General features: G+C 37.8%; 3 protein-coding genes across 11 annotated transcripts in view; 2 read left to right on the top strand and 1 right to left on the bottom strand.

Moving 5' to 3' along the window:
- The window catches only part of LOC124184234 (AT-rich interactive domain-containing protein 2), a 39,807-nt gene extending 17,114 nt beyond the window's left edge, over positions 1-22,693 (top strand). Inside the window, exons 4-17 of one of the 8 annotated variants that reach the window (XM_046573710.1) lie at positions 1,920-2,071; positions 8,802-9,265; positions 9,345-9,877; positions 10,278-10,666; positions 10,936-11,155; positions 11,249-11,426; positions 12,452-12,739; positions 15,072-15,278; positions 15,470-17,403; positions 17,491-17,650; positions 17,746-17,904; positions 18,479-18,559; positions 19,643-19,734; positions 19,859-22,693. In XM_046573710.1, the coding sequence (XP_046429666.1) occupies positions 1,920-2,071; positions 8,802-9,265; positions 9,345-9,877; positions 10,278-10,666; positions 10,936-11,155; positions 11,249-11,426; positions 12,452-12,739; positions 15,072-15,278; positions 15,470-17,403; positions 17,491-17,650; positions 17,746-17,904; positions 18,479-18,559; positions 19,643-19,734; positions 19,859-19,979 (4,978 nt within the window). In that variant the 3' untranslated portion in view covers positions 19,980-22,693. Of the gene's footprint in view, positions 1-1,919; positions 2,072-8,801; positions 9,266-9,344; positions 9,878-10,277; positions 10,667-10,935; positions 11,156-11,248; positions 11,634-12,451; positions 12,740-15,071; positions 15,279-15,469; positions 17,404-17,490; positions 17,651-17,745; positions 17,905-18,478; positions 18,560-19,642; positions 19,735-19,858 lie in introns of all 8 variants that reach the window. The other 7 variants (XM_046573709.1, XM_046573707.1, XM_046573706.1 and 4 more) reach the window with 7 other exon arrangements.
- A 275-nt stretch (positions 22,694-22,968) lies between these two features.
- LOC124184261 (NADH dehydrogenase [ubiquinone] 1 beta subcomplex subunit 9) lies at positions 22,969-23,913 on the bottom strand. Its single transcript, XM_046573785.1, has 2 exons — positions 23,684-23,913; positions 22,969-23,410 (listed from the first exon to the last, which is right to left on the bottom strand). Exons 1-2 carry the CDS (start codon positions 23,794-23,796, stop codon positions 23,083-23,085), a joined length of 441 nt encoding a protein of 146 aa, XP_046429741.1. The 5' UTR covers positions 23,797-23,913; the 3' UTR covers positions 22,969-23,082.
- A 1,854-nt stretch (positions 23,914-25,767) lies between these two features.
- LOC124184248 lies at positions 25,768-27,510 on the top strand. Of its 2 annotated transcripts, none has more exons than XM_046573764.1 (4): positions 25,768-25,920; positions 26,186-26,403; positions 26,473-26,608; positions 26,699-27,510. In XM_046573764.1, the coding sequence occupies exons 2-4, from the start codon at positions 26,229-26,231 to the stop codon at positions 27,495-27,497; spliced, it is 1,110 nt and encodes a 369-aa protein (XP_046429720.1). In that variant the 5' UTR covers positions 25,768-25,920; positions 26,186-26,228; the 3' UTR covers positions 27,498-27,510. The 2 variants fall into 2 exon arrangements, with proteins under 2 accessions (XP_046429720.1, XP_046429721.1); XM_046573765.1 differs by lacking the exon at positions 25,768-25,920 and adding an exon at positions 25,934-26,121.

Below are 27,510 nucleotides of genomic sequence, written 5' to 3'. Positions count from 1 at the left end.
TTTTATGAGATTGAATTAATAATGAAAAGATCGTCGGATACGTTTCTCAAATATCAACCGAAGACTTGACATTTTACAAGTTTGGGGTCTTCGGTGGGATTTAAATTGATATTACGATCGGTTTAAGCAATAAAATGAAAAAAAAATAAAAAATTTATTACGATACTTCTTAAAATTAAAAAATCGTCTCTTACTTATCCTCAATCGTTCTCCTAACGTGTTATCGGTACAAAGAAGCCTTATTCGTTAGTATTATTGAAAATAGCCTGTCAAGCGTGTTTGAGGCGAGAAAGAAAATATCGAAATCCAACAAGAAAAGAATAAACCTGCCTCTATAACACACTGTTAGAAATTCGGTGTTCGATATAACACTGAAAATATTCTACAGAAGTTCACACTAGTTTGGCTTCGATTTCAAGACCACTTGTTGTCAAGAATCGAACGATTTACACCGATGATGTTTAATTTCGTACCGATCGGTGTGGACTTTTATCGATACCGTGGATTTCCTACAACAGTGCGATAACACGCGGTAACTCGATAGAAATTTTCACTCTTCTTCTTCTTCTTACATCTTATTGTATCACGCGTTTTAATTTCCGTTAATTATTTCACACACCGGCAATTTACCACCGCGAGTCTCTCGTTTCTCATTCGCAAAGAAAGCCGCGGCGACGAGCCGGCTTTTCTAGACATGTTTTATCGTTAGAGAGGCCGAGTTGTGCTTTAAGGAGGAACACGTGCCGCGCGCGGCTTCGATAAAGTTACTATCTATGCCTGCAGCAAGCAGGCAACCAAGAAAAACCAAACCGCCGCCGACTCCGGCCACTCCGCTTCCCCTTCATCGCACTCTCGGCAACTCCGTCCGCCGATACGACGACGCGAAACGATGCCTATGCTAGGTAGTATTCGGTGCATGAATGAAATGAATGAACCGAGGGTGTGGGGGGGGGGGAGACTCGGCCTCCCGATCAGACTCACTGAGAGTGAGAGTCGGTCACTTCCCGACTATCATTCCCGCTCGCGCTTCGTCGGCGGTTACTTCCTTTTTTCCTTACTCCTTCGTTTCCTCCTTTCTTTCCTTTTTCTTCCCGCTCTGCGTCTGCATGCAAGGTATAATAATAACAACAACAACGGCAATAATAATAATAATGATGATAATAATAATAATATCGCCGAAAATTTAACAAATCTCGTCTTGTAACTTCTCGAAACTTGTCTTACCACGTGCATTGCAAGTTTACAGCGATTTTTGTAATTTCCCGCAGTCATTTTTCACTCAGCATATTTTTATCATCTATTCTTCTTGCGTTGATACATTGTTTCCTTGTATTATGGTTTATCGTTTTGTTTGCGTGACAACGTTTATGTAAGTACGGATTGCGCTGTAGGTTTGGTGATTTTGACTGTTTTTTTTTGCTTTTCTTCCTACCCGGACACTTGAAATTCGAACGTGAACTGTAAGACGGAAAAGATGAGTATCGGTTTGGTTTGATTATCGAATTATAGAGAAAAGAAGGAGAGAAAAAATAAAATGGTGATGATTTAAAGATCACTGTCACGCGGACAATTAAACAGACACGAAAATCATCAAAATCTTGCGTGTTGAATTTTTTTTTTTTTATTATCGTCTGAAAATTGTCGACGGCGTAAACGATAAAAGCGTAAAAATGAAATATTATACACACGTGATACAAAGAATGTTGAAGTTTCGGTTTAATTCAAGTAATTTGGGAGGGGGAAGCAGAATGAGAAGGAAAAATACGTAATTACTGCTTAAAAATAAAAATTAACAAATAAAAAAAAAATACCATCCAGAGGAACAGATAGTTTTATTTTACGAAATTATACACCGACGATGTATTATTTTTACCGCATATAGTAACGTACGTATGATGTTAAAATGTCGATATTTTCAGATACCTAGACAGGTACGAAAAGGTTCACTTCCTCGGTGAAGATGGGCAGCAGGCTGACGACGAGGATGAAGACTCGAGACACCGGAAATGGTCAGCGAGGGCGCTTCACTCGGTACCTTTGACCTACAATCATCATCAGCACAACGTTGCCGGTGAGTGTTGAATTTATTTATTTACTTGCTTTTTTTTTTTTCTTCCGTCTTACCATTTCGTTTTCGCCAACACGTGCACAAGGATTGTATATACCATCCTCGTGTGCAAAATATAACGCAACTAAAATTCTTGACATGCTTTGACGTTGGCGTGCCAAAAATTTAACGACGAAAAGTTCGCCGCAAAATATAGCTCGTTCGCAAAATATTCGATATAACGCTATTAATATATGTACGTTTAACGTTTTCTTCACCTCATTATACGCTGCTGCTTATCACGTTTCCCTACAAATCCGTTTGAACACACGTTCTAATTCATGTAAAGTTATACGCAGCGGCTTATTTTACATTGTTCTCAAGAAATGCCAAAGAAAAAAAAAAAGAAGAAAAATGTATAGTCCAATGTAATGGTTGTCTTCTAGTGTGTATATAAATATATGTATATATTATATATATCTACTTGAAAGTCACGCCTAAACTCGTTACTAGCACTACGTTATAGATATACGTATATATTACAAAATATCTATTCGACGGTATGTATTACAAAGCAACTGGATTAGATGCGCTATAGTTGCAGGGGCGTCGCGTGTTATCTCCTTGTACGGCCTATGTGTTCATGATATACGTACGGGAAAAGCGATTTAAGCATATCGCAACTTACGAAACGATATACCTACGGTACGCTGATGTATGGGTGGCTAGGAAAATATCCTCTACGTTATACACACGTATCGGTATATTCTGCGTATGGATGTGTATGTAGGTACGTTCGATGCATATCAGGGTTTCGTCGAAAAACTACGTTTTTCAAATTCCAAGTCAGACTAGTGTGGAAAATTTCGGTCTTGACGAAGAAATAAAGTGATTTCAAGGAGAACAGTTTTTGGTTTGTATCATGCATTTTCTACTTCGATGGATTTATTTTTATAAGTGACATCGGTTGCAGGTTTTGGTGACGAATATACGTGAAGTTGATGTTCGCTTACTCCTATTCGAATCCCAATCCGGGCATGTACCGCAAGAGGGGCGAGGGGGTTTAAGACCAGTCAGATTCCTGTTGAGAAAAAATATACCAGTATTGACTCTACTTGCTTTCCCTTACCGTATTCAGTAATATTTAGCTGTATCAAGGAAATTCCCGAATTTAGAATCGTTTTCTCAAGGTGAAAATATCAACCAAAAATGTTCTCCTTGAAAGCATTTTACTTTTTGTCTTACAGTGATATTTTCCATAACATCGTAGTTTTTCGACGCGGCATTATTTCTACGTGTCACGTAGATATGCACTTACGCACGATGCGCGCAAAGTCAGGTATCATAGGTGCGAGTACAATACACGCAACGCGTCTCGGCTCGCTCGGTCTATATTCGGCACGCATGCGCCTGGCGGACATTCCCCGATGTTCACCGGCTCAAGTTGTTCAACTTTGCGATCCCGGGCGCTCTCGTTGTAGGCCTATCGGATCCTCGACGACGCCGGCGCGCTGCGCCCTGCTCTGATACCCGGGAAATTGCAAATATCCTCCTTCGCGAAATGCGGATAAAGATATTTGGTTCTACCGGGGATGAAATTTCTTTTCTTTTTTTTTTGTTCGTTTTGGATTAATACGTGTGGAACGATATTTCGCAAGGAACTTGGGTGAGGCGACGAAGCGTACTGCTAAACTGTACCGCATTGCTGGGGAAAATTTGTTGTTTCGCAATTTCAGGATTGGATGAAACTCGGTCGACCTTTGATTGAAGCATTCGAAATTACACTCGTGTTTAGCGAATTAAACTGCGTAGGTTGATTTTCATAGCTTCTGAAACTGCGATGCGATGATTCTTTGGTTAACTTCTCGTATGTACGCACTTTTGTATTTATTTGAGTTTTATGCACGTAAACCAGGTAGACGAGGTTTCTTAAAACGGGTCTGGAAAACAACATTCCACTGTTAATTCAAATCGTCTGCGTAAATTACGTATCCGTAACTATTCAACGTCGATGAAAATTTACTAGAATGAAAATATTCAGCAATGGTATAAGTAAAATTGAGGTTTCGTACGTCTTTGGATATAACAATGTTTCGTAAAACGACTTCGTACTAATTGGGGTACCTATAGCGGCGGTAAAGAAGTTTCAAGAACGCCTAGCGATGAACGCAGTAATCATAAAGTAACGGTTAAGTCGAACCGTTTTATAACATCGTACTTACCTTCGGCAAATAAAAAAATAAAAATAAAAATAAATAAAAGAAAAGAAGACAAACTATAGAAAAGGTAAGCAATATTTGAAATGAAAAATCATTGAACCACCTTCAACAGGTACGATAAGTTTACAAAATCAAACCTCCTGACATACATTGGCGTCGCAATTATCCCTGCAGATGTTTCATCGTGTGATAGTCGAGGCCATTCGAGTATTAGCTAAGGCTAAACAGGGGTAGGTCATTCGGAGACACTTTGCCAAATGTTACTCTATAGTAGTAGTAGTATTAAGCATTCCAGGCAAGCGTTAGCTAACATAGGAAAGTCAGAGAATTTTCTTCGATATGATGCATCAATGACGCATTAATTGTTCAATAATAATATCTCAGCGAATATAACGTTTATTCCACGCATTCATGAAGAAAAATACAATCTATAACGTGTATTTAACACTTATAAATAATGAATTCATGTTTTACCGAATATGTCAACATGTATCAATAATTGATAATAATTAATATTTAGTAACGTAGGAATGAATGATAAATGACAATTCCGCCATTACCAGGTAACGAATCGATTTGCCAATAAACTTTTCAATAATCGTTAGCTAAAGCGTTGAAGAACAGCAATGAGCAAAACAAACAAATGTTACCAATCGTTATCGCTAGGACTGAGATGCAGAAATTTGCAAAAATTTGCAAAAAAAAAAAAAAAAAATGCGTCAGCTAATACTTGAATGGCCTATGACAAAGATTCGTGATTGCCGATAGACCAGGTTGTAGTCGTTTCGTTGTTGCGAGTCGACGCTGTCCATGCGACGCCAGGTTCAGCACAGTTCGGTGGTGAAGGAGCACCACCACCTCCGCGGACGACGACGCGGTGGGGAGTCCCCGGAATCAATACGCGTTTGCAGAGATGCTCGCTGCCGGGAGGCCTGGGGAATCCCCACCCGTCGACGCAGCTATTCCACTCACGAGATATCCTGGTCGTGCGTGTGTGTCATTCGATGATCCCGAGGTACAACGGACATTGTCGACAATATAACAATTATGCAAAGTAATTAATTATTTTTACCGACAACCCGCAGCGTTAAGAAGATAATCAGCCATTATTCCATACGATATTTAATACATATTATATGCTCGGTCACGTCGTATTCGTTATAATACGGTATCTTATATACGCGTATATATATATATATATATATATATATATAGGTGTGTGTATAGCTATGTTTCGCGTATCGCGAACAAGTTGTGTGGAAACCGCCAGTATAACGGCCGGTTATCATCGACGCTACGCCCCGTTATCGAACGTCAATACGTCAATACGCTCTCTCTCTCTCTCTCTCTCCGCCTCCGGTAGCATCTATCTCTAACCAGTCTGCGTATTATAGGGGTCCCTGTATATACACTGCGTGTATACATTTTGCACGTATGGGGCTATTTCATCGTGTAATGTACAAGACGTTTATTCCCGACTCTGACGTCATCACCGCGCACAGTTTCGACCTGCGGCTTTCAGATTTTCAATTATTTTCTCACGTTGGTACATGTTTGTGTCAATTTTTTTTTTTTGGTTTTTTCAATTTAATTTTTGTTTTTATTGAAAAAAGTTGCATACGTTGACTATTTTCACGGTAGAATTTGCTGATTTTTAACCCCCCCTCTTTCTTTTTCATACTATCTCGCTTTTATGCTGTAATGACATATTACGTACTATGCGGTGTGGTTGTTGATCAAAAAATTACTGTGCACGGTGTACGCGGTTTTTTTTTTAATACTTATTTCTCAACTTGCATATAAATGTACATCGTTTTAATAATTAAGGAAATTGAGTAAAATTCGATTAGCGTCCTTGTGATTACGGGGATTTTCCTTCGTCCTGGAATCGATTACGTAGTCCCTGTAACAAGTCTAATTCATGACGATGCGGAAACTTGAAAAATGCTGTTAAAACACCGTTACAGAATAAACAGATAAGAGAATACAACGGAATATCTTTATTGTTTTTTTGACTGCAACTTTTGGATCATAGATTGCAGCTATTTGAGACGATTCGCAATCTTATAGTTTGTTTTTACAAACACCAGTAAATAATTACTTTAAGCCTTTCATTTTCAATCGTATTCTATCTTACTTTTATTTTAGACGATCCTTATCGAGAGATTTGCGAAATCTCAATAATCGCCGACATATTTTGCGCTTCCGCTTTACTTATTGCCCGATGGCCTGGATATCGAGCAGCACTCGCACCTAACTGTCTCGTGTTTCTGTTTACCTTACATTTTCTACAACATTCTCGTTCACGTGTATAGGTGATGTATGCACATACCGCGCGTGCATTTCTCATATTTATACATTCGTCATACCTATTACAATAACGCGTTACGTCCATACGGCAAGGCGTGTATGCAGCTGTAGGTATGTACACGCTGCACTTACGCATCGCATTACTCGTATAATATATCGAAATCGCAACGTCACGATGTTATACCCAACAAAATGCAAAACTCGCTCCATCGATTTCTGATACAGGTGCGCGCAATACATTCGCACATGCGTTCGACACGCGTATTTGTGAATTTATGCCGACGGTGTTAACAAAGCTAAACAAGCAATTCAAAGGAGATGTAAAATGAAAAAAATCACCATCTCAAGATCGAACATAAAATACTCGACGCGCGGTGAGCTAAAAAGCCTAGAAGTGTCCTTCGCTTATGCTTGGAATCGTACGTAATTAAAAGCGTTTTCTCTTGATTCGAGATACTCAAGTATCTTGTCTGCGGTTGTTGTGCCGAGTTGCCGCTGATCCGAAATGTAGTTTGAAAACTTTGTCGCTCGTTAAGCGCGCCTTCGTATGTAAAATGCCGATCCGTCGCGTCTCCCGTAATACTCCTCGATCATGTTTCGCCCCAATCAATCGATCGATCTATCGATCCTTGAGGCATACCCGCCTGCGTTACCCGTCGATCGGGGCGGGTGCAGAGAAGGATTTTGATAACCGTCTTAGTCAATGTCGATAAAAATCTCCATCGAACTGCCGGGATCGAGTCCAGTCTCGGACTGCAGGGAAACAAGAGGCTCAAAGTTTCGCTCCTCGTCCTCGCTCGAGTCTCGGACTCTGACTGCACTGCACTTGTCAGCGAAGCCAGCCACGCTACGCGCCCCTCCGTAGCCATTCGTAGAAGTCTGACCCTGACCGAGGACAACCTACTTTGAGCGCGTGGGTCGCGCCCGCCGCGGCGGGGGACTCAGAGAGACTACGTACAAGTTGTAGCTAAGCTGTTGCTGCCGCTGCTGCTACTGCCGCAGACGATCATAGATCGGGGATAGAGACGGACGTCTGGAGCTACGTAGCTTAGGCAGTAAATGCTTACGTGCGAACGTTTTACCGCCGAGTTGTCGCGGCGAGATATCTTCTCTCTCTTTCTCTCCGCTAGGTATAATGGATGGATTATCCAACGACGTTTTTTCACACCTCGACCTGCCGCAACCGATCGCCTATGATATTCACACTCTATAAAGTTTGTAGATACGAAGCCGCGCGAGGGGCAAGAAATGGAATTGACAGGCAAACGTTGAATTAAGATAGTGAAGATTGAAAATCTACATTTTTTTAATTACCCCGAACTCGCGATATTTTTACAGAATTATGAGGGTAAAACTGAGAGTGCATTTTTCAATTTTCATAAAGTTTAAACATGTGTCGGGATGCTAATTCTACGCCTGCTAGATTCAGCTTCGTGTCAATAAACGATTGTTGTGATTCTGCTGATATGTACTTGCGTTTGATTTTGATAACTCAACCTGCTAAATTAAGCGGGACGAAGATTTCAAACACGCGATGTTTCGATATATCGGCCGTTCGAAATTTCGAACCTTGCAAGTTTTCACCCCGAACCGTAGAAATTTAATACTATGTTTTAGCTACCTTATTCAGGGATTGTTTTAGATATCACGTATTTATACACGATGTTAAAATAAATAAAGTCTCTGATGTTTCTGTGAAACCGAATTATGTAAAATAACGCTTATTCTACAGGTTTTGTAAACTGCACAGGTATGATTTCTTGACTTTTCACACCAAAAATTTTAGTGTATATTCCACGATTCTTTGCCACAAAGATTTTACGGTTAGCGATACCTTACATTTTGTACGAGGAGGCAGACAGGCGGTGTGAAAATTGAACAGTATTGAGTAAGTTTGAATGAATTTACGAAGCACAGTGGGAACTTTTAAACGATTGAGGGAAAAAATAAAGACAAAATTGGGACAACCTGATTCCCCGACTTTTGCCCGATTTACGCAATTTCCTAACAATTCCCGTTCTGTCGCCACTCTGCTTATAAGTTTGACGTATAATGAGGGAAGAGTTGGAAAAAAAAAAAAATGTCACGGACGAGTCTGATCACGCGAAATTAAAGAAGACGAATCAGTATAGGTTTGGATTTCTGTTTTCGCCCTCGTGATCTGTTGATTTTTATTCATTTGTCCAAATGTAATTTATACACAGTTGTTTCTTGTGGTGTTTCAGAATCCCTGCGGGATTACAACGGTCTCTCGGCAAACTTATACAAGCCGTCTAACTACGACAAGCTTGCTCTTTCGCTGCTCTCGCCGCTACCGAACGAGCAAGATTTTGCGATAAATGTTTGCACCTTGCTTTCGAACGAGGGTAAACACTCGCTTCGTCTTGACAAGTATCCACGGCTTGTTAATATACTATTGGCACACGCTGGAGTATTCGATTCTCCTGGCACTCGACAGCTTTTCATCGAAGTCTATTCACGGGTCAGGAATTACTCCATCAACTCATTTTGGTCCGATGTTATCGATACGCAAGACGTCCTGGACCTGACGGATGAGAGAGACTTTATGAAAAAAGCCATCAATACGCCAAAGACTTTCTCGAGGCGGAAAATTCTTGAAAAAGAAAAACAGAACAAGCTCATACAGGCGGAAAATGAGGAAAATGTTACGCCTATGGAAGTCGATGAGGTATGTAACGAAAGAATTTGTTGCCGATTCGATCTCTTAAACGGTGTTTATATTTATTCTTCGTTCGTTCGTTCTTTAGGTACCAACGGAATGCTCGCGGTTGGATACCGCGCAAACCGAAAGGGAAGAGAGCGAAAGTTGTCGATATCAGAATCAGAATCAGAATCAGAATTCGATAAGGTTTGACGAGGAGGACAAAGACTTGTTTTGTGTGGGTCGAACGTTAGGGACACAGGACCCTTACGGCCAACGCATACTTCAGATAGCTTCCATTCTAAGGAACTTGAGCTTTACCCCCGAAAACATATTGATTTTAGGGAGGAATAGATGTTTCCTAAGATTTGTACTCCTATGCGTCAGTACCAGGTGGAGCAATCTGCATCAGCTTGGTTTTGACATGTTAGGCAATGTTGCTAATGAAATTCTACTAAAAGAAGCTGGTCATCGAATAACCAATGTCATGTTGTCCTGCGTGTCACGAGGCATCGACTCACCTGACAGATTTATTGTCATATCCTGCCTTGAGGTGCTGAACAAAATCAGCCAGCAAGATAGTAATGAAGAAATTATCACTCTCGGCCTAGACGATAGCGCCTACGAAATAATATGCAGGTAAATTATATCTTCGAGAAATTTTCACATCACAGTTTGTAAACCCATTCTATCTACCCAGTCATTGGCACTATTTTGGGCCATGCTATTTAATTCTTGGATTCATACATTATTATTTTTACCTTTTCATCTGAAGCTTGATTTTTCATTAAGTGTGCTGAAACGTAAAATATTCATTCGTAAATTAATGTATTTGGAACAATTGCATTTTTTTATTCAACCTCGTCGGCGAAAGTAAATCATATGATCTCAAAAAGCTGAAAACTCTTGAAACAGCTGAATGGCTTTCTCCAATTTTAGTTTGAAGTAATCAAGCTTGAGATAAAAAAAAAACGAATAATCAGAAAACTGTCAAGGTACGTAATTATCGTCACTAATTTCATACGTTGTAAATTTTAAGGTTTCTAGCTCTGAGTGACATTGCCTTGCTTGTTTATACTTTGGAGTGTCTCTACGCGCTGACTTCTTTGGGTGAACGTCCTTGTACAAGCGTCGCGCGGGTACGCGGGGCTATAGATACACTAGTTGCTCTGGTCACAGTGGAGGCGCAAAGCTACGGACCAAAAGCTTGCATTTTGATGAGAGTCGTGGAGACGGTATCGACTATAACGGTTCCAGCAACAGTTAGTGGACAAAGCGCTGCTGTAACACCAGCGGCACCTGTTCAGGTTGTAACTTCATCCGTACCATCTGTACCGACGACAATCACTGCCACGACAGCCCCTGTTAGTCCAGCTCCCTCGAGGCCCACCACTCCAGCTAGCGTTAATAGCAAACAAACTTCGCATAGTAAGCAATTTTCTATCTGTCCGCATTAGATGTATAAATGTTAGTATTTCTATAAACACAATGCTCTTCTGACTGTTATTTATTTGGTTGTTTGGTTGCTGAGAAATAGTTTTTGTTGGACTCGCGACCATTTTGATGTGCTTTAAATAGTTTTTAGGCAGCATGGAACAAGGGTATTAGCATGAAGAAAATTAAAGTCCGTGTGTGGTCAGTGCTTTATTAAGTGTCAGGAATTAAATGCAAATTTGTTTTTATTCATTTTTGTTCAGAAGCGATAGAAGCCTCGAATACGATACAGCAGCAGCACGCTCACCAGCAAATTATTCAAGAAAACGAGCAGTTCGCCCTTAGTTGGCTTAAGGCTACATTCGAACACTCGACGGGAGTGAAAATTGAACAGGAAGAACTATATAAAAAGTACCTTGGATGCTGTACTAAGATTGGAAGACGAGGTGTAATCGCGCCGCTTCATTTTCCCAGATGTGTTAGGTAATATCCTAACTTTGAAATTGCTCAATAATTGAAATTCAATGTATAATGTAATTGAGTGAACGATGAAAATTCAATTATCTGTTGATTTAGATCCGTTTTTGGCGGAACCGTTGGACCAAATCCGATAAAGGGAGAGTCAACGGGAACCCAGTACTACGAAGGCATCAAAGTTCGCTCCGTACCACTGACAGTGTCTTTTTCGAGCCAAACCTTACCAGCGAGTAATGTGATTCATCCGATCCAGGCGACCAACACAACTCCAGTAAAGGTGCTTCCCACACAACAGCGAACACTCAAGACCATAAGTCCTGCTCCCGATAGCACAGCCCTAGAAAATTCCATAACTGGTGCACAGAGAACCCCGGCCCCCGCGTCTCCCATTCTCAAAGCGCAGTTATCAGCCCCACCAAAACCACCCTCTACGATTCCCAATCAACCCCAGATTCCAGTCACCAAGGTTGACTCCAAAAGTCAGGTGGGTCCTAGTCCTAGCTCTGTATATCTCATTCGTATCCTCGGTTCTCATCTATCGTAATTCATAGGATAGAGATTATTTAGTCCAAATACTTTGGATCAGAAAACTTCATGACAACTACTACGTATCTGCTACCGAACCTACTTATGCCTAAAGAAAAAATCAAATCTACAATTTCTAATCCCAGGTCGTCTATTCTCTCGAGTTAGTTTTTTCAACTTTTGTATCGTAACTTGCAGATGAATCTTTTCTCGTAATTATCTACCTGGTATCCATTTTCCATCCATTGTGTGTCATTCTGAGTTAGTTAACCAAAAACAGGTATCAGGGAATTGTGCAGAAAAAAAAGATTTGGACATTTTCCTTAAGTACTCGGTACTAAAAGTGAAGTAGAAAAAACCTCCTATGTTTATCGGTATAACCCTGAAACGGTGTAAATCCTGGAGCGCAATTTATGTTGCTGTAAAAAACTTGTGCTTCGACTACTGTGGGACTATGGGTGTTGGGTTGCTGTAAATGTTTTCTACCATATTATGTTTCACTTTGTCTTGTCTTCAACACTAGAAGGCTTAATGTGCACTACGAAAATCAAAACTTGAGATTATCTAAACTATATTTATTTACATTTAATGAACTAAAACCGTTCATGAAATTTAAACTCCTCAATGAGTCAAAGAAATAAGCAGAATTTAATTTCAAGTTCAATGCTAGAGATCCCGAAAGAAACTTGAGGTTTAGATGTAGCATTTTAGCGTAGTGTACCGTATACCCGTAATTGCTAGAATTGTTGAGCATTGTTTGTGATTGGTGTGGATCAGGTGTCAGTGTCGCACCCCCACCTGAGTCAAGCCCTGCTGGCCAGTGGTTCTCAGTTGCAACAACAGCACCAATCCCAAGTTCAAGTAGCGATGAAGGACGATCCTCGAAGCGGTGCAACTTCAAGTTCAATAATAAAAAGCCTCTTGGCTACAAAGGTAACGATCAGCGGCGACTGCATGCCCAGTGCCGCTGCCAGTTGTGTGTCTGCCCCTTCTGCCTGCGTAATAAACACTACCACTAGCATCGCATCCAGCATCAGTGCCAACCAGCTAATAACCAGCAACCAGGTATTGTTGTTGTACAATAACAAGGAATTTAGAAAGTTGAAATTGACCTCATCAAAATAGATTAAAGAGAAATATATATATGTATATAGAGTCAACTATTACAGGTTAGTTATAGTCATATCGACATATTTTAGATTTAAAGTGACATCGAAAGATATACATATATATATATATAACCTGTAATAGTTGACTCGAGGGACACATATAATAATGTCTCTGAACGTTCCCGCAATCACATTGACATCAAACTCGATTTCTTTGTATTTTTCTTCAATTTCGAAGTATTTTACACATCTACAGTTGTCTCATTCTTTCTCTTATTTTATCATGATATCACACACTGTGATATAAAAAAATTACCTTCACCAGCTCCCTTGAAAAGTTCATGTATCTGTAAGTTACCACCCCATAGTTTTTTGTGTTTTTTTTTTTTTTTTTTTTTTTTGTTTACCGCAAAGTTATTGGAAAATTAATTTTCGTTGAAACGTTGCGATTTAAAATTTATTCGCTCAAGTGAAAATCAGAGCGATATGAGCATGGAATTGTGTTGTGTTTTATGTTTGTTATGAATAATTTGATTATTTGAACAGTGACAGTAATACATCATTGTGGAAACAATACAAATGATAGATCATAGTTGCCAACAATGATGTATGCTCTACAAATTATGTTTTTGATTATTTAATTTGTGCAATCGTTCTGTTCGTAGTTGGGCTTAATACGTAGTGTTGTGCAATATTTCGAATGGTTTTTTCTTCTTGTTATTTATCTTGTCTGAGAACTGATCCATCCACCCACCATTTCCACATTCCCATCATCCATATTAAAACAAAACCTTAAATATTAACGATTAGTAGTTTGACAGAGTGATATTTATTAAAATTTTTTAGAGGCACTGATAACTGAGTGATCAGTACTAATCAAAGCACGTATTAAAATCAGGGTGTATACGCACCGGAAAAAACGGGAATTTTTCCTGCAGGGAAAAAATCGGGGAAAAAAGCACGGGAATTATCTGGTACTTCGGGGTAATAACATAAATTTTGCACAATTAGTGCATAATTCATATTTATTAGAGAACATTTTTTCCCATTCTGTCTAGTTGACATTCTATAATAATATCGCGTGTGAAATTGTTTAAGGACGTGTGCACCAGAAAGGCAAATTTGATGATAAAAGGCGATATAATTTTCTTTTCGCGGAATTCTCCATAAAAGCACTCAAAACGCATATCTATACTAAAATTAGCCACAAAAACGAATAAAAGTAAAAGGCGGTCTTATGTTTAATGTTGGTAAAACCTTTCGGCACAAGAATATATTTTTACTCAACACATTTATAAATGATATAAGGTCACATCCGCCATTTTTGTATTTTTTTCGTGCAGGACGCAAAAACCTTCCTAACATGAAGATTTATCAGTTTCGGGAAGAAGGTTTAAACTTTTTTATTTTGTTAAAAAATATCGAACGTAACGGTACAAGGTCGTATGTGGGCACATGCGACCTAACATCATTAGAGAACGTGATTATTTTTAGTAAGGTTCCTGATGAAAGAACACAATCGACAGAACTTACAACATTTTACCATTAACTGATCCATTTGTCAATTTCGACGTTTTTGAATGTATCCTCACTTTTTCTATGTGAATACGAAGGGGGAAAAATACGCTTTTTTATCTGTAGGTGCGATAAAAGGTCGTATAATGGCGCATACGTCCTTATACCATTATATACCAAGTAGAGGTTCTAATATATTTTAGATATTCAAATTATTAATATACCCGGGAATCCTAAACATGGTAATGAAAAGCTCTCACACACATTGCTGCGGTCTCAGATTTCATTGATAGAATTTCATATTTCGAAAGCTATAAACAACATTCATGAAGACTAAAGTACGGTGTTATAAAAATATATGAAAGTTTTGTTACTTTCTTCGATATGCAAAGTAATACCAATAGTACATGTCAGGGTATCCTGAAAAAAATATATTTTTCATTGGGAAATTTGGGGAAAACCCAGGTTTTTTTTCTGGTTTCTGTATACACTCTGGAAATATTCAATTCAATAGATGTTTTTTCAACAATCTATGGCAAAAAACTATGAATAAGTGTAAGATTAAAGTTTGACAAAACAATAAAAAATTCGTACAGAATACCTCATTCTCAAGTTGAACTTCCAGCCATTGCCTTGTTTGTTTTAATTTTTTTTTTTTTTTCTTCCTTCAATTTTTCACTTTTATTCGTTATGGACTCCAGTGTTGAAAAAATATTTATAAAGCTATAACTGATTAGTGCTTCACAGCGTATACTAACATATTTTTCATGTAGGTTGCCCAGCGTCAGCAACAACAACGACTACTTCAGGCTCAATTGACAGGAGTCATTCAGCCTGCAGCGCCTACCGCTACACCAGCAGTAGCTTCACCTAAAATAATCTCAAGTAATAAGCTGAAATCTACTACTGCTGCCACTCCTGCAAAAAAATTCCAAAGGATTAATGGAGCTAAGGTTATCATCCCCAACAATTGTGACAAGGTACACATGACTGTATATATTGCAACATATTATTCGATTGATTGACTAATTGAGTAGTTGACTGATTTTATCTAATCATTGAACATCTCTCTAACTCAAAATTATTATCACGTTCAGTTTTTCGTCGTTTCTGCGAGTCAATTATTGTTGAACCATTTCTCGCATGTTAATTGTTTAACGTATTGTTACAGGCTGACGTAAATGACTCTGAGAACATCAATCAAGTGGTAACGTCAACGACAGTGATTTCGAATCCAACGGAAAATCACATATCCTCCACAGTTAAAGTCTGTCGGCCACCTCCTCTAGTTCCATTGAGTGGAGGAAATAAAACTAATCATCGAACTATCTGTACATCATTAGCAGAAGACTCAGATTCTACTAATAATTCGCTCGCATCTAGTAGCGGAATTGGTGGAAGTAGGGATTGTTCTGGTGTTGGCGCTGAGGAAGAGAACTCATTGACTAGTTTTGAGGGTATCCTTTTGAATGGTGCACCCAGTAACTTGGATATCGATGCCCAAGAGGATGGATCTTCGAAAGATTCATCAAGCGTAAGCTCCAAAGACAAACCTCTGCAAAGTATGATGCTGGCAGATCTATTGGAGAGAAAAGTTGACAAAGAACCAATTATGAACGGCGTTTTAGGGAAAAATTCGATAAACGAGAAGGGAATGGACCTTGTAGAAAATCATATTGAAAAAGTGTTGAAAGAATCTCCAACGGACGTGAAAGTAAAAACCGAAGTAGACGAAAATGACGTATTGCAAACGGAAGGGTCTGAAGAAACGCTTATCGAAGCACCAAGGGGTATAAAGAGATCAGCCAGTGAGCCAGATGAAATTGAATCAAAGAAACCTAAATATTCCAATGGTACGAGATCTCCAGAACCTGGTGTTGATTTGAAAACCGTTGAATCTACAGTTTCAAGCCTGAAATCAGAAGAACCAGATGATGACAAAGATAGTGAAAAAGCAACTGTATCCTCAACGGCCGCAAACCTGTATGCTGCGCTAGCTGCAGACTGCATTGAAGACGAAATTGACCTAGTAGATGATCATGCAATCCTAGTGAAAGACGAACCAGTTATAAAAGAAGAGCCACAAGTGTTGTTAAACCAATCTGAACAACAACAACCGCTACATCAGCAACTCCAGCAAACTCAAACACAAGTTCAAACACAAGTGCAAACACAAGTGCAAACGCAAGTGCAAACACAAATGCAAACACAAATGCAAACACAAACTCAAACGCAAACACCACAACAGCAGCAGCAACACCATCACCAACAACATCAGCATCAACACCATCAACAACAGCTGATCGTAGCTGCACCTAGGCAAATAGTCGTCCAACAAGCTATTCAGTCAAATAATCAAGTCATCATTCCAACGAACACAGTTAAAGGGAGACAACCTCAACAGCCCCAAGTCCTTTTGCAACAAGGAGCAGGAGGTCAGTTACAGTATGTTGTTTCTGGAGGTGTTCCTGGACAAAATTATGTACTCGCCCAGTCTCAGACTGCTCTGGTTCAAGGACAGGCCCAAACAGTCTTAGTGGCTCAAACGACGCAGCAACAAGGAACTGGCGCAAAAACTATAATTATTTTACAACCACAGTCTGCAGCCCAACCAAGTTCGCAGAAAATGGTTGCAGTTACACCGCAAGGGCAACAAGTTGTCGTGACACAGGTCCCAAGACCAATTTTGCAGAGCCCAGCCTTGAGTAATATCCCTCCGCCTTTGGTGCCGACTTCGGCAACAATCCCTCAAGCTTCCATTATAGTAAATAGCTCCGTTGCTCAGGCGAATACGAACGCGGTAACAGTAGCTATTCCAGCCGTAGCTCAGCAAGGATCGATAACTACTAGCGTACCGTCGAGAGTGGTTACCCCCACACCTGCATCCACCCCTCCGCCAACCAGACCCACTACACCGCATCAGGCAGCTGCCACTCATGGGCTTGCTGTTAAGCAATCTCTCAAGATAACGAAGACTACGAACTCCTCAACATCAACCGAAACGGATTCTAAACCTTCGACGAGTCAACATCCCGTCGAAACTAAGACCATCACAATCAAAATTGATCCTAATGCTTTTTTGTGCGAATGGCGAGGTTGTTTAAGGTAATGGTGTGATTAATTACTTTGCCAAGTTTTCTTTTCGAGTTTGACAAAATTCTCTAAGCAAATCTTGATCGTTTATTTTATTAGGCAATTCAAAACGGCCCATGAAGTTTACCTTCACGTATGCGAAGCGCATTGTCCAATTGGAGGTGAAGAGATTTTGTGTCTTTGGGCTAGCTGTGATGGATTGAAGAGACGTAGATTTTCTCTGATGACTCATCTGTATGACAGACACTGCAACTCAGAGGTGATATAACGCTATTTTTCAGCAAAGTGTAATACGACATATACTCTTCTTTTTTTTTTTTTTCTACTCTATTCCTGTTTATCTTTTGACAACAGGCTATGGCACTAAGAAGAAAGCAATTGACTGCGACTGGTAAAACTGAAATATCAACATCAACACCAGCGACACCACACCATCCTGGCTATGCACCCAATGCCGCATTTCATGCGATCAAAAGGCATGCCCTGGAATTTGTCAATCCCAAGGAGTTAATGGTATGTTAGTCTTTGTTTTACCGAATATGTTAAGGATGCAGTGGTTCATTTCATGCCAAATGAATCCTCTAAACAGCTCACTGCTTGTGGTGTTATTTGTTAAGTACAGTTATATACAACTGAAAAAATTTCAAATATGACAGATTTTTTATTTGCTAAATTCTTCACAACATGTCAAGCTTCTTGCAAATTGACGTTAGGCTTAGTATGAATTTGTTTTATGAAAATTTCTGGCACTCTGGTCGATTCATCTGGTATATTGAATTAACAACAGCACTATTAACTAATTACTTGAAATGAACGAAAGCTCAGAGTGTGAACGGTAAAAGTAAGATATGTTTACAAATGTAAGCTGGAGTTTTTGTTTAATAATTTTTAAGACGATGCAAAGTCAAGTTGCTTCAAATGCGAAATCTCAGGATGAAATGAATATATATATATAATTTCCCAACTAAATTGATACCCTCGCAAAAAACGTATTCCTGCGATATCCCAAACATCTTTGAATCTGTACAATTCTTTTACTGCGTCTTTACTGTGAACCTAACTAATTTTCTTGTTCCCCTTGGCGAAGCAGCAGAGGCCATCCAAGCCCGCTGCAGCCACTTCGAGCACTTCTTCTCCCAGACCAGGGCAAAATCCTCCACCGGAACAGGTAAACACGAGTTCAGAATCAGAAAGGAGCCATGCCACAGCCACAGCCCTTGTGTGCTGCACCAGCTAACTTTTACGCTTGACACCTTTATCTTCCGCCGAGTGTTTATTATCTCTTTCTTCATTTTATTCAATACTACCCAAATATCCTACTCTGGCATGGTTTTCATTTTCTTTTCATTCTCTTCTGATTTTCTTTTAATTTTGTAGCTAGAATTGTTGTAACATATATTTTTTTTCAACACATGTTCCAAACTTACTATTGTCAATAACCATAAGTGAGTTCAAAAACAATGAAAACAATGGGATGTAATTTTTTTTTTTTTTTTATTGCTAATATGGGACCGTTCATAGCTTATTATTGCCTTACCTTCCAATACAATCAAGTGTGTCTGTAAAATAATTTGATAGGCAAAGTTGATCAAAAGCGAATATGAAATCGAAACGAATAATATATTTTTTTTTATGAATATTTATCCATCTGAAAGTAAAGAAACAAAGAACTAAATCAGCCAATCAAAAACTCGTTAAAATCCATGTATCCGATTTTGCGATTATTTTTGAAGTCATGGTTTTCAATGTATATACAACACAAGGTTTGGTTTAATGCAGATAATTCTACTTTGATGTACATTATTAGTTCACCATCTGTGGCATGCCTCGTGTAACTAATTTAGCAGTAATACATTCATTTTTTTTGTCTATGAATCTTGTTCAAATTTAGCCCCCTCAATAATTTTTCCTTCCTGTCTGTATTATTTGGTGTTGAACACGTTCAATATCATGCTTATCCTCGTATAAAAATATTTCCAAGCCATGTGATTCAGTCATTTAATTTAAGCGAATTGCATCACTACATTTTGCAATTTGCGTGTCTGTATCGGAAAATCCGTAAGTATTCACTTTTCACAAGCATGAGAAAATTACCATCCGTGTACGATGAGTTATCACATCCATTTTCTTGTACATTTTTTATTTATAATGTATTCGTTTATTAATTTGTGTTAAAATAGTTCATCTTTTGTTACTATCTTCGAGCACAAATTCTTCACTTTGTTTGACATTGGTAATTTCTTCGTTACAGGATGACAACGAAGGCCCAGTGACCAAAAGTATTCGGCTGACGGCAGCTTTGATTCTCAGAAACCTAGTCATTTACTCCGCACATGGAAGAAGGTAAGAGATAATTGAAAAAAATTTATCGTACATTTTTTCATTCATTTGGTGCAATATTCAATGACAAACAACTTGAAAAAGAAGGAACAATTGTGGCTCATTAGTGAATGTAATTGAATTACAGGCATCTCAGGGCATACGAACCTCATCTGGCAGGAGTAGCGCTAAGCAATGTTGAATCATCCAGAACAATAGCACAAGTGTTATATGACATGAACGATCAGAGCAGCAGTAGTCACAGGTGACCTTTTGAACCAGGCCTCTAAAATTCTCGAATTCATGAGTGGCATTGGATTCAAGATCACAAAGTCTGGTGTAAGGTTAGAAAAAGATGTGACTACAGATGTGGAAAGTAACGGCTTGAATTTGTGACGAAGCATTAGGACATAATCTTTGAAACAAAGCATAAAGCAAGTGGACTTATGTGCAAATCTGAACAAATAACACGTATGGATGTTCTGCGTAGAAAAGAGGCCTATAAACTTAATAGGCAAAAATCATTGCCGCTTTAGAAAATAGAACAAAAATAAGAAAAAAAACGAGATTTAAATAAATAAAAAACTGAAACTAGTGACGTGAAATGAAGACAGCAGTTAGGTGATCCAGAACAGTGATAACGAACAAGATAATATTTCAGATTTAATATTAATATTTATTTTCTCAACAAACGGAAAAGATGTTTTTAGTAAACGTGTACAAAAAAAAGAAAAAAAAAATGAAAAAATTGGTGAAGAAAATACTTTATGGACGTTATAGTTAATTGTAATCATTATTATCATCATCGTACGAAGTATGTTTTTTTTTCATAAGTCGTAAAGAATTTAGAATGTAAAGAACTTTTTATTCAATGTATTTGTTAGGAATCTATTATTTTTGCTTATGATTGCATATTGCAATCACATGGCTATATTATTGTCTCTCTTGTTTTGTTAATGAATAATCTTATACTGAAAGTTATTAAGGCAAGAAAACCTGTGCGCAAGTGAATTCGTCGGTAGAACAAAATATTTCAATCGCTACATCAAATTACTTACATTAATTATCACTTCACTTCTATACATCAAAACATTGTATTAAATGTTATCCATAGCATTCACATTGTCCAACTTATTCGTTTTAAGGATTATGACCACGTTGATGGCAGCTCTGTTATATACATCCTAACATACATACCTAATATTATTTACAATTCAAATTAAATGTAAAGTCTAGAAATACGATTGAAACTTTCACATTGCTGTGCAAATAATCACATTTCATCCTCGTTGAGCAATGGTTTCTATTACATTTACGAATAGATATAAATGATGTGTACTTCTTGTTTAACTCGCCTTCCTTGGGGCTGAACATTACCACCGAGTAAGTGAAAGAAATAATTTCATAGATCTTGCAAGAATTGACTCGATTATTAAATTTATGCCTATAATTTTTTTTCTAGTACTTGCTTCCGATCTATTATTAGATCATAGAATTCAATTGACCCAATGTATGTGAATGTAAGCGATACCACTTGTTATTGGTTCTCATTTGAAGATAATTTTTTTTCAACGAGGAGCTAAATGATGCGCAAGAAACAGGATATTTTATGCATACATGTACAAAACAAAAGAACTGAGTAACGAATTTGAATATTATTTACCTTCTGCCGCGATTTACAGCAAACAAAGTTTGTATCATACTTCTTGAAATACTTAACTGCGTCACCAACTTCTTTGGTTTTATCTAACGAATCTATGTAATCAGCTATTCTATGTCCAGGCTACAAAATTTTATATACATGAAATTCTTATTCCCTGTAGCTTGTATTGCATTTAAATAATTTATTTAGTAATGGCAAGCTCTCGTTGACGGAAAAAAACTAACTCGCGGTTATGAGATTAAAATGAAAAATATAAACGTATACATACTTGTAAATAATATCTGTATTTCACTAACGACGTTACACAACAACCACTGTGTACATTTTTGGAAGTTGTAGATTCCAACGTCTAAGAAAACTGAAGTAAGGTTTCTGTATTATAGTATATATGACAAGACGTAGAAGTTGCAAGGAAAAAATTTTGTAATTATTTAAATGGAACGAAGTTAAAAAGGCTGGGTCAGTATTACAAAACAGCCGATTAAGAATACCTAAGTACATAAAAGTATAATAGTGGACCCTGTGCAAGCCTCGATCTTGTATTTTATAAATATATACGAATCAAGTTTATTAGCTGAACGTTTAGGAGGGTGAAAATCTTGCAAGAGGCTTTTTATTTTTATTATTTGTAATTACTTAGTTTAAATGTTTCAACGTTTGGTACGATCATGAGAAGATAAATAAAGAACTGTGTAAAGGAATTAAACCGGCGATGTAATAAATGAATTGAATAATTAATTAAATACTGACGCGATCAAGTAATCAGTAGACAAAGAACAAACATACGCATTGCATCATCATTCCAGCAGTGTATGTTCCTTTGTATCAATCACAAGTGGTTATAACTTCCGCTATTCAAACTGAGTTCGATAAATCCTCTTTGAGTATTTTAATGAAGCTGAAACCATAGTTAATAACCAAACTTGCTGTTATTATTAAAATAACGGAATCAATTCTCGTAATCAAAATTTTATTAAACCTTACTGAATATGTTAGTTATAACAACAAGTTGAGTGTTTTATAGCTGCTAGTATTACCTTCATAGTATCTCCGAATATTGAAGGTTCCTACTGTGCATACATTGCTATTTGAAAGTACCTTTACGAATGAAATCGAACTCACTGAGAACGATTCACTTTCTGTAACGTGTATTCAAGATTTAATGAAAATCAATTTCTACATTTACAAAATCTACTAATACTAGTAAAACCCAACTGAAAGCACCGTACAGTGCTCACATTATCACTGAAGGATAAATGGTAAATGTAGCATTTCACATACTGTCAATATAATGTTTGCAATTAATGTTATATGTAACAATTCTTCATCAAAAAGCTACAAACTCAGGTTTGCCTGTCATTCTTGACATTGAAAAAATATTTGATATATCTGATCGAGATACAGAATCAAATTATTCTGTAAGTTTCAGTACTCAACGGCATGCCAAAAGCTTAGAGAATTGATGAAGCTATAAATGAGCCATAAAACGTCAACTTCCTCTGTTTATCTCTGATAAAATTAAACTTCAATGTATACTCAAGACGATTTTAACATCGTCAAATACATCAAAGGAAAAATGACAACAAGGAAAAGCGTGAGTAATAAGAATTGTATTCATTAAACCATATTCGATACATGATATTTTCATATTTTACAATCAACTATCTTCAATCTATGATTCATGCTGACAAGTAATTGTCGTGAAATTTTTAGTGGCCTGAAGATGAATTTTCTTTCACATCTGGATATTGCTTGTTGTACCATTCGATGTATTCTTTCTTACGCTGTTCTCTGCGAGCAAAGTAGTGAGGGTACCTGGCTTTCTCAGATGGGTGCCAGTAATCAACAATCCAATCAGGTAACACAACTTCTCTTTCATATGCTACACCTCCTGGAGAGTTAGCAAATTTCCTCGGAAGGTAATGTTGATTAAGGAATAATTCTTTCTCGCCATCGATAACCAGTTGTTTTGCAATTCTTAGATCCTTTATGTCTTTATTCTTCTCAAAACGTTGCCTCAGCAAAATTGCGTTATATCTGACAGAAGAACAATGAATAAGGAGTTATTTTGAAGGCTGTTGTTCAGTTGTGACTTGGAAACGGGGCAAAATTATCAATGCATTAGCAACCGCTTCCAATTTAAAGGAACTAGAGCAAATTAAAATAATGTTCAGGATTGCAAAGGCTCCCACTTGGTCGAACCTTGGTTCGTTAATAAATAATCATACAACTATGCGGTGCAATTTTATTAGTACAACAATCAAGCTCTGTCGGTGAATGTCAGAAATTTGATCGAAGGATGAATTTTACCGATAAACATGTCTTATCCAAATCCAACTTTCCAGAGTGCGAAGGGCGTTTTTATACAGACTGGCGACACGGCGAGGGTGGGAAACCAAGTTGAGTGGTACCTTCACCGACATGGTCGAGTGTGTTGAGCCAAAAACTTTAATAAATAAAGTTATGTACGTAAATTACGGTTATGTAAAGGCTCGTGGTTCGTCTGCTGCGAGGACGAACAACACGACACGAACCCAAAAACAACAACACGAGAAACCGAACTTACGCTAGTTGTATCGATCACCGCTGCGGCGCTCGAGTCGTAAATGTAAGCGACGCCTTCAATTATTTGCAGTTATCTTCAGACTGTTGACAAGTTAGAACGTGATTCTTCCGAATTCCGACGCGCTCGGCAATTGTGTAGTGTTGCATCGTTACGTGTGTTGTGATTAATCCGATATATCTATAAATATTTATATGATCAGCAAACTAAACCGTTATAAATAAAAATAATTATCACTCAAGCACGAGAAGTCAGGTATTATTGATAAGTTCAGTACGTTACGCTAAATATTCAATTAATTACTTTCGTAATCCAATCGTCGCTAATCATTTGTTTCGTTCATGTTTGAAGTGATTTAGCGATTGTTTTAGTGTATTTCGGTTTTCTCGGCATTGATACTATTGTGAAGATTACGTTTGAAAATATCGTACTATTTGTGACCTAATATTTCGTGTTTGCAATTTAAAATAACAGTCGTAAAATGATTACTCATTTCATAATGTTTAAAATTACAATAAATCATATGTGGATATCGAATCTCTCTATCGAAATAATGTACAAACTTTACCGTCTGTTTAGTTTGTGCATCAACGTTTATTTGTTTCACGCGGACAAACAAAGGACATCATTTTTCTTCAAGTGATTTTACTTAATGGATGCCCTTGGTCAATTTCGACGTTGCGTATATATCTCCAAATATTGAAGCCCACATAACTCAAACGTGAAAAATAACTTAACAGCCCCATTCTATATGCAATTCTGAACAACAACACTCGATGACATTTTTCTTAATTTCTGCGTCAAATAAAAACGTGTTGGCGTAATTTTGTTCAGAATTGCGTATAGAATGGGGCTGTGAAACCCCTTTTCACATTTGAGACACGTGGCATTCGATATTTGGAGATATATACTCCAACGTCGAAGTTGACCAGAGGCCCCGCCAGTGTTAAAGCCTGTGTTAAGTGTTGAGTTACACGTGAATCGTGCCATGGAGATAAGCTGGCATAGCTGCTTGCATCCCAAGGAAAAGCGGACTCACATCATGCAGAATTCAGGCGACTGGTGAGTTTATTGTAAGCAATTTATTGTGCGACCTTCTACCGATTGACGAAATTTATTTACACTGGTGGGTGTTGTAGATACAACTACTCAGTGCAGTTTTCTCCGAAAGAAATTCTGTAAATCTCTAATGGCTAATATTCAAAACACTAATTGGTAATATATCTGACGATCATCATGATACCTGTTACGCTTTTTCTTCGAAAATCATATGCCCTTTGTATATCTATTTCACTTTCTGCATATCAATCGTGCAACAACTAGAGATCTAATTTATCGTGCCCGATGTTCTCAACATCAAAAATGCGATTTAAGCGAAGGATACTTTATTTTTTACTGCAGTATGCATAAATAATTGTGAAGTTGCGAAATAGTTGTTAATTTTCAACGTTCAATTACGTTAACATTTTGACCTTTAACGTCATCTACTTTGACCGCGTGGACTTGATACTTCACATTTTCCGAAACATCTGGTCTCGCTCTCGAACTTGCACCTTCCTGGCAATCATTCTGGACAAAAGTGTATTTTTCAGCAGCACGACCACGAGCACGACGCTGATCCGTCAACTTTTCATGTTGGTTTTCTGACGTATACGTTGGACATTATGTTCAGTGCTTGAACAGAAAACTTTTTCGGTACTCCCCAAGCATATTTTGAATTCAAAATTATGTTCTTCAATATGAAATGGCTAAATTATGATTAAAAAATTAGGCCCCCTTGATATTTATTAAACAGCGCGATCTCTCGCAGCTTTTAGTGTCTATATATATATGGTCGCTGCTTCCGGTAAGCGACAGAAAGAAGCACACGCAATGGCGACTGTAGTTTGAGACCACGATTGTCGTCGTTGTCGTTATCATTCGTTACCAGTCGTTGGGTTGACGAGCCCTCATTTCTAGCGACTTGCGATTTTCGCAGATTCAGGTGACTATTTCAAATTTTACTTCCAAACGTTATTTTGCTCCAATGTATTTTTCTTTGAAACGTCAAACGACATATCAACATTTTATATTATGATTCGTTCAGTTATCACATTTCACAGTACTTTAAATGACACAAAGTAACATAACATATTAAAACAGTTTCTACTGAGTTTAAATTAAACAAAATGATTTGTTTTTCAAAGTGGGTGTTTAGCAATAACCTGTAGTTACATCCAGTTGATATTTATATTTTTATTATTTCCCAGACGAATTGAAAAAAATTAAAAGGAGAATTAACACAACGTACAAATGTTGACCATGCCCTCAATGCCCCCAGATGCTCACAAAATATCCCTCAAAATAATTGAGGCAATACAACAACATCCAGTTCTCTATATTTCTGAAGTCAAAGGTGGCGCAATTAAGTTACAAGAATTTAGACAGAAAGTTTGGAAACGAATAGCGCTGGAGCTAGGCCTGGATCGTAAGATTGATTTAATCATCGAGACATGCTCTTTATTACATTTATTTCACATCCTGGTTGAAATTTTAGCTGGTTGGGTTCGACTTCGTTGGAAAAATTTGAGGGATACCTATTGCCGCATATTAAAGTACAAAAACAAGACTGAAAAAGGAATCAGACGGAAGAAATGGGTATTTGAGGATCATTTAAGTTTCCTCAAGTTTCCGTAAGATAATATAACTTATTTTTTTGCAGTTTTATTATTATTTAAATTTCATTTAAAATTTGGTCAATGAATTTTTTCCTATTCTGGTAGTTATGAATCAGATTATCAGCCACAATGTGTTGAACTTTCTGAGGAGTACATACAGGATATAAATGCTGGGGATAATAATACAGAAGGACTTTTGGAGCAATTAGAAGATAGAACTGATGACGATTTCACGGAATATTTAGAAGTCCTAGAAGAAACGACTGCAGATCCTATATTAGATGAGAGCGAGGATCAAAAGATCGAAGTGCTTGAAGATAGTAATTCGTTCGAACAAATTGCAAATAATAACGAAATGCAGCAAGTTATTGTGACCACCCCCATTCACCAGATAGAGTCGAAGTTTAGGAAAATAAGGCCGAAGAGAGCTAAGTACGAACACCAACCTACGATGGATATATCTAATACCTATAGTATTCTAAAGAATTCTAACCAAAATACTGGAAATTTAATCATACCATCGACGAGTGCTAATGGTACGACTACTGGACCTATTTTTTTGAGGAGCTCAACAGTGCTACCATCTCCTGTTAGTCCGACCAAAAATGCTAATGACGTGAAATTGACAGAGCCTAATATTGATCAGGTTTATTTAGCCCCAGAGGGTAAGAGTAGCATTGAACTTTTCTTTGATAGTATGGCAGAGACTGTGAAAAAATTACCTGCCAAAGCTCAAGCTGATATAAAAATGGAAATTTGTAAGCTTGTTACCGAAGCTGAAGTAAAGTACTCGGGACAAACTTCGACACAAAATACCCAACAATTCATAGCTCCACCCGGTATGATTCCAAAATTGGTGCTTATACCTTGTAGTATGATTGATAATGCAAATAATAAAGGTTAATATACAAATATAA

The sequence above is a fragment of the Neodiprion fabricii genome, chromosome 6 (genome assembly GCF_021155785.1).
Source record: "Neodiprion fabricii isolate iyNeoFabr1 chromosome 6, iyNeoFabr1.1, whole genome shotgun sequence".
NCBI lineage: Eukaryota > Metazoa > Arthropoda > Insecta > Hymenoptera > Diprionidae > Neodiprion > Neodiprion fabricii.
The sequence above is the reverse complement of the archived record's forward strand: the minus strand, read 5'-3'. Positions and strand labels throughout refer to the sequence as shown.

What these genes read in the sequence shown, in the direction of transcription:
- LOC124184261 (XM_046573785.1), bottom strand. Translation starts at nt 23,796, where the DNA reads ATGTCGGTGAAGGTACCACTCAACTTGGTTTCCCACCCTCGCCGTGTC. An exon ending in TGGATAAGACATGTTTATCG is followed by an intron (nt 23,411 to 23,683) that starts GTAAAATTCATC and finishes TTCTTCTGTCAG; the next exon opens with ATATAACGCAATTTTGCTGA.
- LOC124184248 (XM_046573764.1), top strand. Translation starts at nt 26,229, where the DNA reads ATGTTGACCATGCCCTCAATGCCCCCAGATGCTCACAAAATATCCCTC. An exon ending in GCTGGAGCTAGGCCTGGATC is followed by an intron (nt 26,404 to 26,472) that starts GTAAGATTGATT and finishes TTGAAATTTTAG; the next exon opens with CTGGTTGGGTTCGACTTCGT. An exon ending in TTAAGTTTCCTCAAGTTTCC is followed by an intron (nt 26,609 to 26,698) that starts GTAAGATAATAT and finishes CTATTCTGGTAG; the next exon opens with TTATGAATCAGATTATCAGC.